The sequence below is a fragment of the Antrostomus carolinensis genome, unplaced genomic scaffold (assembly GCF_000700745.2).
Source record: "Antrostomus carolinensis isolate BGI_N321 unplaced genomic scaffold, ASM70074v2 scaffold7978, whole genome shotgun sequence".
Taxonomy (NCBI): domain Eukaryota; kingdom Metazoa; phylum Chordata; class Aves; order Caprimulgiformes; family Caprimulgidae; genus Antrostomus; species Antrostomus carolinensis.
Window position 1 is genome coordinate 1 of NW_010332221.1, and position 9,818 is coordinate 9,818.

The 9,818-nt window shown below is 35.8% G+C and overlaps 1 protein-coding gene across 1 annotated transcript; it reads right to left on the reverse strand.

The window, feature by feature from the left end:
* Nucleotides 1-591: 591 nt before the first annotated feature.
* Nucleotides 592-7,114, reverse strand: LRRC19 (leucine rich repeat containing 19). Its single transcript, XM_010173414.1, has 5 exons — nt 7,088-7,114; nt 4,600-4,692; nt 2,622-3,132; nt 2,221-2,430; nt 592-917 (listed from the first exon to the last, which is right to left on the reverse strand). Exons 1-5 carry the CDS (start codon nt 7,112-7,114, stop codon nt 592-594), a joined length of 1,167 nt encoding a protein of 388 aa, XP_010171716.1.
* Between the last annotated feature and the right edge of the window lie 2,704 nt (nt 7,115-9,818).

A 9,818-nucleotide genomic window follows, 5' to 3' on the forward strand; every position in this document is an offset into this window, starting at 1 on the left:
CGCCCAGTGAAACTATCACATGTATGTAGACACATTTGAGGGAATGGAGCACTTTGTCTTTCTTGCTTCTCTAATTCAGGTAAAAAGAATCCCAGATGCTCTGTTCTCTGATTGTCTTAGTTTTGCCCAGTAGACTGCTGAGCTGTGATACCACTGATTTGGATTCAGTCCCCAGTCTGCCTGTGGTCTGCTTCAATATTTTAGAGAAATTATTTTTCCTTTCTGGACTTCCTTACATATAAAGCATTAGTGATTACACCAGCTTCACCAGCAACCCTGCAAAGACTTGTTCATATTAAGCAATATATGATAAGCTCCCCCCTCCTGCCATAAATAACCAAATCGGTTTTTATAAAAGGTGGATTATGAGTAATTTTTTGCATGTTTTTAAATATTTGTTGTGAGACTAACACATGCACATCACATTTTTTATCTTCCTGGTTCATGGAGCAATACTTTGTTATGGATTTAATAAGATGAAAGGAAATGGACTGCTTAGCTTCATTTTCTATTATGCATAAGTAGCGTAGTATGGAAGTGCAAGTGTACTACAGTTTTGAGAAGTCAGTTCATCACCCATTGTTTAAGACATTAACTCTCCTCGGTTACATAAGAGTCTATGTATTTATCCTCAATAAATCCATCTTCTACAGGTGCAAATGCATGAATTTTCTCAAATATTACTATGGGATCTTCATTGTTTGTATCTGATTCCGTAGGAAAAGAACTCATGTCAGCTGAGAACTCCTGTTCAACCATCTCTGAGTCGTTTTCTTCCAGACGACGGTGACTGTAGCTGATCAAATAGCGATACCATGTCGGGCATTTTATGGCAGTAAAAATCAGGAGCGTAGTGCTCAGGACAAACCCTAGGACGCCCGCTAGGAAGGTCCAACTTTTTCCAACAAGTGGTAACTCTTTAAAACAGATAGGAAAAAAAGAAGAGTCAGCCTCATGAGGAATGGCAGCGAAAACTCTAGTATGAATTTTTTCATAGTTAGTTTGAGCACACACAAAATTAACAATTATAGGGGAATTACTGAGTGTCTCCAAAGCTTTAGTAGAATGTTATCGCTATGTTATTAGAGAGTCAGTAATATCACTCAGACCAAAAATGCAGGAAATCTCGTGTTTCCTAGCAATATAAACTCACCTTGTATCTTTATAAAAATTAAATAATCATTTCAAAGTCAGATGAAGTTCAGGAGACATAGCAACAGTAAAATAATGACTTTTTCAAAATTAAAAAAATTAAATCCCAAGATTGAGCTTTGGGAGAAAAAAAACCCAAAAAAACAATTAAAAAACCCCCCAAACCAGTAATTGACTTCAAATTATATTTCCCAGGCTTAAATTTGTGTATGGTGATCGTGTCTGCACCCTGAAATATTAGATTTTTTTTTGTTTGGCATATCCTTTCAATTGTTTTTATTTTGTAATAAAAATGTCAGTAGACTGTAGTTGCCAGTAGTCTTTATTTAGAAGATGGTTTTGTGTGCTGTCCACTGTCCTAAAATAGAATATAGCTGCAGCAGTGGTGGCTTACAATTTGTGTATGTATCTGGAAAGTGATTTTTTTTTCTGCTTTAGCCAGAAGCAGGAAGTAAAGCATTTCGGTTTGGAAGAGTGGAGAACATTAATTTTCATGTAAGAAAAAAAATAAAACCAGTGACTTTACCAAAAGAACAACTAGAGTAGTTACAGAATGATGATGGAATTTACATCAAAATACGAGGAAAAGTAAGGAGACTACCGTTGAAATTTTCAAAGCATATGGGATGGGCACATCTGTGTCCTTTACACTGAACAAAGTTGAGGGCAGGAGTAAAATTAATAGGCTCACTCCTTCACATTTTAAGAAGACAGCTACATCTAGAAAGCATTTAGTTTGGAAGAAGTAATTTAATTTTTTTAAAGATGCTTCCCTAGTTCTGTTAGGCAGAGATCTGGACAATTATCTGAATTTCAAGCCTTTGAAATTTCATCATCAGTTTGTAGTATCATTTGAGGATTCAGGTGTGATTTATCCATTTTAAACTCTTAGACCTTAACATTCACCATAATGTGTGTACAGTCTACCAAAACCTGGAAATGTGCTTGTTCTGTAGCCCTGGCTTTTATGGAAGAACTACAGTGTGCTAGGGATACAAAACGGTATGAAATCATGGAACAGCAAATCAAACAGCTTGTAAGCAGTAAAGCAAAACGTCAGTATGTTACCTGCATGTGTTCCATTGTTTCCAGTGGTGTTGTTTGGAGTCAGGGTTGTGAGGAAGGCACTGCTTCTAAGCTTAATGGCAGAAGTGGAAGTTACCGTGTTTTCTAAAGAAGCTTTTTCAGCTTTGCAGTCAGCTGGTTGGATAGCTGCCGCCGTGATGGAGAATTTTTCCTTGGTGTTTGGGAATGTACATGTAGTGTTGTTTTCATTTTCTGTGAATGTGAGCAGTGGAAATGCTATGAGATACTGTTAATTAATTTACACTCTAATCTAAAAAAAAATCATGGATAACTAATGTATTACTGCAAAATACAGGTAGGTTAGGTAGGTATTACCCAGGAAAAAACAAGGTAAGTCTGTTTAATGTAAACAAGTATGAAATGCTGCTCTTACCAAAACTTACCCATTGTCACATTGGAGGCAGTTAACCATATCTTTAAATCAAGGAGGTCACAGGAGCAGGTCCATGGGTTTCCAGATAAAATTATTTTAATCAATTTAAAAGATGATTTTATACTGAAAGATTTCAGCAAGTTTTGCTGTAGATTTAAAACTGTCAGACTTTTTAGAGAAGTAAATACATCTGAATCTAGTTGAGTAATCATGTTATAGGATAGATTCAACACTGACAGTTGGTTTAGTCCTGCAAATGCTGCTTTATGAACTGTGCTAATGTGATTGTTGCTGATAGCCAGAAGTATGAGGTTAGTCAGTTTGCAGAAGCTGTTATTGTGCAGTACAGTAATCATGTTTTCATTCAGGTAAAGTTCAGTGAGGTTAATAAAACTTTGAAGAATCTCTTTGTCTCTATCTTTTAAAGTGATTTTATTATTTTCGAGGCTTAATTTAGTAACATTTTGGAAAAGGTTAGTGGGGATATCAGAGAGGTTCTTTCCAGACTCCTCACAAATGACCTGTTGAAAAAAACAGAATGACAACAATTAGATATTGTAGGGAAGTCTGGTGATGAAGGTGTCTCAGTGATGACTATTAAGGGCATGAAAAATCTTTCTTGTCTTGTTTAATGCCAGCACTTTAAAATAAAAGTTGTACTGCTCTTCATGCAATTTTATTTATGTTTTTCTTAATATACTCATGGTCTGGTGATACAGGGCAATGAATCTTCCTAGTATATAGAGACCTGAAGTTCCAGATCACTTAGTGCTTAAATTCTGTTTGAGATGCAAAGTTATGTGATGATTGTCCAAAATACAACCAGTTTGTCATGCTATTTTGAGATTAGTAGGGCTGTCTGGTTTTATAATTCTATGTGAATATTGACTGGGTAGAAAAAGGATTCCTTTCCCACATAATCTGGGAAGAAGGTGTCATACAGGAAGTAGTGGATTCAAAGCTGAAATTAATTAAAATATGCTTTTTCCAATATGTTTAGTTTTAAAAACAGCTATGTTTACTCTTTAAGACATATTTGGAGCAGAACTTCAAAATACATTTAGCATATATTTTTATTATAAATATAGCACTTTAATTCATTTTGGTTTTCTGGATTGAAGTTTAGCATAGCTGCAGTCTTTTCAGGTTTGAGACTATTTGCTCTTAACACCTTGAAACTTTTTTGTTTTCTGAAAAGAGTAGATTTCTCTATATGTATGTAACACTGCAGACTACAGTTTACCGTCAAGATCCTTGATCTGGCTTTAAAGGAGATTGTAAGTAATGGAAACAGATTGATTGTGTTATCCCTCTTCCTAAATAAGTAGCCTATGTTCAGCTTGTTACTTCTGTGACCAGACTGAGTCTAGAAAGCTTATTTAAAATGTACGTGGAGTACCTTTTATACACTGTGTATACCCATTATGTGGGTTTTTTTGTTCTTCGTGTTTGTCCCAAAGATGAACAAGCAGTAGATACAGTACAGTGAGTCAGAGCATAGTTTTAGCAGCACCAGTTTTATCACTTGAATGTTAATCAAAACTAAGTCTTCCTTCCCCTCCATTCCCCAATAAATGAAAAATCCATTAAATTAATCTCTGGAAAAAAACTTTAAAATTGGAACCTGACTTGGGCAAGTGGTAACTCAATAAATCTCTCTAACTTGGGCAGTAGTTGGCCTTGTCCAAACAGCTGTGGCTTTTTAGGTATATTCCAAAGTGATGTAAAGATAAAGGAGGCACTCCTGTTGTCTGCACAGAGATCTGACCAAGAGATAATACCGTCTCAAATATGTTTCAGTGTGATTCACCCACTTCCAATGGTGGCCAGCAGCTAATTGTCTGTTTCACAGAAAACCACATCTTCTTAATTGTCACTTTGTCCTTCTTTCTTCAGGAATTTTATGTTTACCAGGTATTTTTTAAAATGTCTTTAGCTTTAAGTGTATCTTTCAAAATAAGCATAATTTGCATATATATAAAACTTACAGTTTGAGAAGTAATGTTGCAGTCAGCAGTGACTGGATTCAAAAACAGTGTACCAGCCCAGATCACAAGCCAAGGGAGTTTCATGTTTAGAGCCTAGTGAAAAACAACACTTATATACCAAGACCAGAATACCACTGTCTTCTGTAGTGGTACTTCAACAAGTTAATAGATAGAGTTATTTAAATGCTAATTTAATAAATTTTGTTGTACAGAACTACTATGAAATGTAAAATTCAGAGGAAAGTAATAGATTAACAGAATTAATGCGTTCAGCTTTGATTTAATTGAACCAAACCTAAAATCCAATGAGTAGACTGTATCCACAAGTAGAAAAGGGAATGATTGGACAAGTTAATAGACAACACTTTCGTAAATGGATAAAAACAAATAGGCGGGGATGTACTTATTAGTATCCCTGTTAAAGCAGTTATGGGTACTGGAAGAGTAGGATGGGAGTAAACTGCAGAAAGTATTCAGGCTTGTATGCTCTCCCTAATTAATTTCTTTTGTTGCCACTGGCAAAGGCAGAATAATGTACTAGATGGATTGTTGGTTTATCCAGTCAGATTTATCTGAAGTTCATATGTAAGTTATTAAGCATTTTTATGAGTTTTTAATTAATAGATTGATCTTCTAATCTCTTTATTATCCATAATATATCATGTATCATATGACGTGAATCTGAGCCTCTGTATTATGAAGGTGTAGTTACTCTGATCTTTGGAACTAAGTAAACATGGTTCAATGTCTTGTGTTAGTCTTTGTATGGATTTGAACCTTATTTTTTGAGAGTCAGAAGAGCTTTTCTGAGAAATGGTATTCATTGTGACATTAGTGTCTGTCAGAGAAAGTGTCACTCGTTTTGAACAGGTATGTTAAAACCATCCCTGTCAGGTGTTAAATCAGTCCCTGTTTATGCAGGACTTGAATTAAAACGTTAAATAAAAGGTAGATTATCCCTTCATTTTATACTTTTTCTTAAGCATCTGAAGAGAAAAGGTAATGGGCTGAGATTAAAAAAGACCCAAAAGATAAGGTAGAAGATACTTATTTAAAGTACGTATTGTAACTTGAGCTGTAACGGGTATTCACTGAATTTAACAGAGAAGAGTAGGGGAAATTACACAAGGAAGCTCAGTCGCACAAACAATGCTAAATATAGGCAGCCAGTCAGATTTTAAACTCCACCAGTCCTTAAAAAGAGTGCAAGGAGGCCTTTGCTGATTAGTACGGAGTAGATGAGGTCACAGAACAAATTGGTCAAGTCTAATTGATTTGTGTGTCTGAGGACTGACCTTTTCCACCTAACTGAATCAGCCTGGATGCTAACTTCTTGGAAAGAAGAAGATAAATGCCACTTACACTGTTTCGATCTACTGTGTATTTCTACTGCTGTTGGAAATTTGTATTAAATACAAAAATATTTCATAAACCACATTATCAGTGGCAGGGACAAGGGGTACTAGCAGCAGCAGCCACTGTGGCATTGTGTTCTGTGTTTGGTATTGTTCTTGTCAGTGATGGCACTGGTGGCCTGCATACTTTTTGGAGCCAGTTGATATATTACTAGTGGAAAACATGGTGCAGTTTGTGAACTCCCAATATAGAATGTGTTAATAGTTGAATCTTATGGCATATTTGGACCTTAAAGGTACCACTTCTGAGACGTTCAGAAACAGAGCAGGCCCTATCCAGGCAAACTAGAAACACAGATTAATAGTGTTATTGTGGTTTGCAGATTTCAAGAAGAATACTATCTTTAATAGAGTGAGAAAGTATATTAAAATATTATTTTAAAAGTTAGTCTGTAACTTAATCAATAACAATCAAGTTGAAAATGAAAGTTAATGTAAAAGTTTTTCAAAACTTCAATCAAAAAGTTAAAATGTCTGAATGAAGGGGATGCCGTTAACTTGAAAAATCCTTTTCCTATCTAAAAATTGACTCTACATATGTCTAAGTCAAAGACATAGTTCATTTTTTTTTTTACGTTAGTTTCTACTGAAAAATTAGAGGATTCCTACAAATTCAATTTCCTACGTTGTGGGTGTGGGATCCCAAATAATCAGTAGAATAACAGACTTTAAGAATTGCTATTTAAAGTAATTCCTTTGGAAGAAAACTGAGCCTGGCAATACATTGGTAATACCTTGACATTTCCTTGTAATTAGAAGCATTTTCTTAAAAAAGTTTTCCTCGGAGTACTTTTAAAGATTTTTTTGTCTAATAGTAATGTAATTCCTATTGTTTTTCTTACATTTATAAAGAAAAAGGCAGATTTGGGTAATGGAGTTTATGTAGGTAGTCTGGTTTTCAGAGAAGAAATGGACTGTTCCCCAGCTTTCTACTGAAGCAACTCCACGTGTCCAAGGTTCATAGCAATTCCGGAACTTTTAATATATTTCAAGATGTATTTGTTTCCAGTCTAGCAACAGTTATACTAGAAATGTTTGCTTACATTTTGAAAAAGATATGTTAAGTGTCTTACCTTTCTGTTGCTTCTTAGAGGCAGCATATGTACACTTTTTTCAATGCACTGACAAGGAATAATGTGGTGCAACAGCTTTTTCTTTTTTTTTTTTTTTTTTTCCCCAACCTTTGTACCTGATGAATAAGCAGACAGTGTAAAAAAAAAATAAGCCTAGAAAATCCTTAGCAAAAGATTGACTAGGTTGAGCAACTTCTTATAATCATCTTGAATTTAATTGGATCTGTAGCCAATAGGGAAGTCTAATAGTAGTATGCTCAAGTGTCAAGTTACAGATCATCTAGGAAGCACTGAGTTAAAATGCCACAGGAAATTTATAAGCAAATTGGGTTATAATCAATTAAAGAAATGCTGGAGACAGAATAAAACTTGCATTTTTAATGTGATCAGTCATCAAATAAAGAAAATTTCAAAATACTTGCATCCTGAAGTAAAGATATGTAGTAGTTAGTGAAATCTACGTTAAATGCTTCTCTTTTTGGAAACAGACTCATCAGAGGGGCTGTGGGTGTGATACATAAAGCTCATTATTTACAAAGAATCTACAAAGACGTTGTTATATGGGCTGTATTTCAGGAAGAAGTTCTAAAAACTGATGATACTTGCTCTGATTTGAGAGCATGTCTTTGTGCAGGTTGAAAAACAGATTATATTGATACACAAACACTATGGCAAATAATTTTTTTCTTGCATTGCTGCTCATTCTGTCCATTGCACAGCATCAAACTACAGAACAGTTCAATCTACTCTCATTCTTCACTCCGCTGAAATACGTGGCTGTAGAAACCATTTTACTTCACTATCCCTCTTTGATGTTATTGCCACTCTGATTTTTTATTAATATCTCAGAACATTCTGCAACTTTTCCAACCCTCATCCCTGATTCAGCTTGATCAGTAGTCTTCCAATTACTTGTGATAATTAATTGTCTTCCTGTGACAGCCTTTGCTGATATTTGTATTGCCTCTTAGAAAATCACTGAGTTTTAACCTTCTGTCAAAAGATTTCTACCAGAGAAGATGCATCACAGCTAAGTCAGACAGTTATAGTCTCAAGGACATACTGGATGACCTTGAAGCATTTAGCCAGAAGTGCGTATCACCTAAGGAAAAGAGTCTTGCCTTAAGTGAAGAGGCTACTCTGTAAAATGTCCACATACACTTTACATTGGAGGGGCTGGAAAAGTGGGCTTTCTTTCCTTACTCTGCCATGCATACTTGCAGTCTCAAGCATAGATGAGAAAAATCTAGTTTGGAGGAACCACTGCCTTCAATGGTGGCAGCTGCTTCCACATGGTGTTTTGGAGCACAGGAGAAATGCAGCGAATGGTTTTCTTCTCTCCCTCCCTAAATATTTTAGTGATCTCCAGGAAAAGGCAAGCTGTTTGTACTTAAGGACAAGCTCCCTATGATCAGTACTGACAGTCTCTCCAGGTGAATTACATCTAGTGTGGAGATTTATTCTGGAAATTGGCAACCTTTACATCTTCTTAAGTTCTTCATTGCAATTTCCATGTTTACATTCTATCGTGTCTTCAGTTGGGCTTGACTTAAGAGAAACTGTCACTCCTGAGGCCTTGCAACAACTTTCATAGGCTCAGATTGAGGGATGAGAGGGTCTTGAGTCAGACTATTCTTATAGTTTAAGAACATGCTTGACTTAAAACATTACTCCTTTCCACTACCAAGCATAACAAAGCTATCCATTCATAAGCCAGCATACTTACAGTGTAGACCTCAGTCTTTGGACTGAGTCTGAACAAATCATTTTTACTTTGAAGAGGGTGTTCCATTGAATATCATGTTACAACCATCCATTATTTTTTGGGCAGTCCTAGTGCACTCCAAATTTGGTGCAGGAAGTGGGAGATCATCACTTTGATTTGTTTCTTCATCATGAGACTCCAAAACATTTTGCAGGGTGTGTTGTTAGCTTGACAGAATGTCTACTGACAGAATCCTCAGATTCTTGGAGATTATAGGTCTTTCTTGAAGCCAGCTGGAAGACTGGTTACACTTTTTAATCTCTTTTGAGAATTCCTTATAAGTGGTGAAAACTATGAGGAAAGGCTGAGGGAGCTGGAATTATTTAATCTCTAGAAGAGATGATTTATAGGTACCTTCTCAAAGTAAATACCTTATGAGTAGGAATAAAGAAATGGACCTGGTGTCCTCTCATTAATGTCCAAGGGCAGCATAAGAGACAATGGCCACAAATTGGAGAACAATAAATTCCATTTAAATGTAAGAAAAAACTCCTTTTACTGTAAGAGTGGCAAAACATTGAAACATTGCCCAGAGAGGTTGTCAGGTCTCCATCCTTAAAGATACTCAGAACCTGCATGAACAAGACACTGACAACTTGCTCTAGGTGACCATGCTTGGAGTAGTGGGGCTCGACTAGATGACCTTTGGAAGTCTGTTCTGATATCAGCTCTACCCTTTTTCTATGAAATTTTCATTATTCCCTTACCCTCAGATTATCCTTTTGCAGTTCCTCTGTCTCGCATCATCTTTTAAGCCTGAGGGCATTATTGGCTGCAATCGTTCATCTGGTAGTGTCAGTTACACAATTTAAAATTTTTTGAGTCTTGCAACTCGTGAAGAGTTAATGAAAATTAGAAGAAAAATAAATCCTGGAGGAAAGTATCCAGCTGATTTTGTCGTTCTTTATCGCAGAAGTCACTCTAGAAGCAAGCAAACAGTTTAACCAATCTTTCATGAACTGTGAA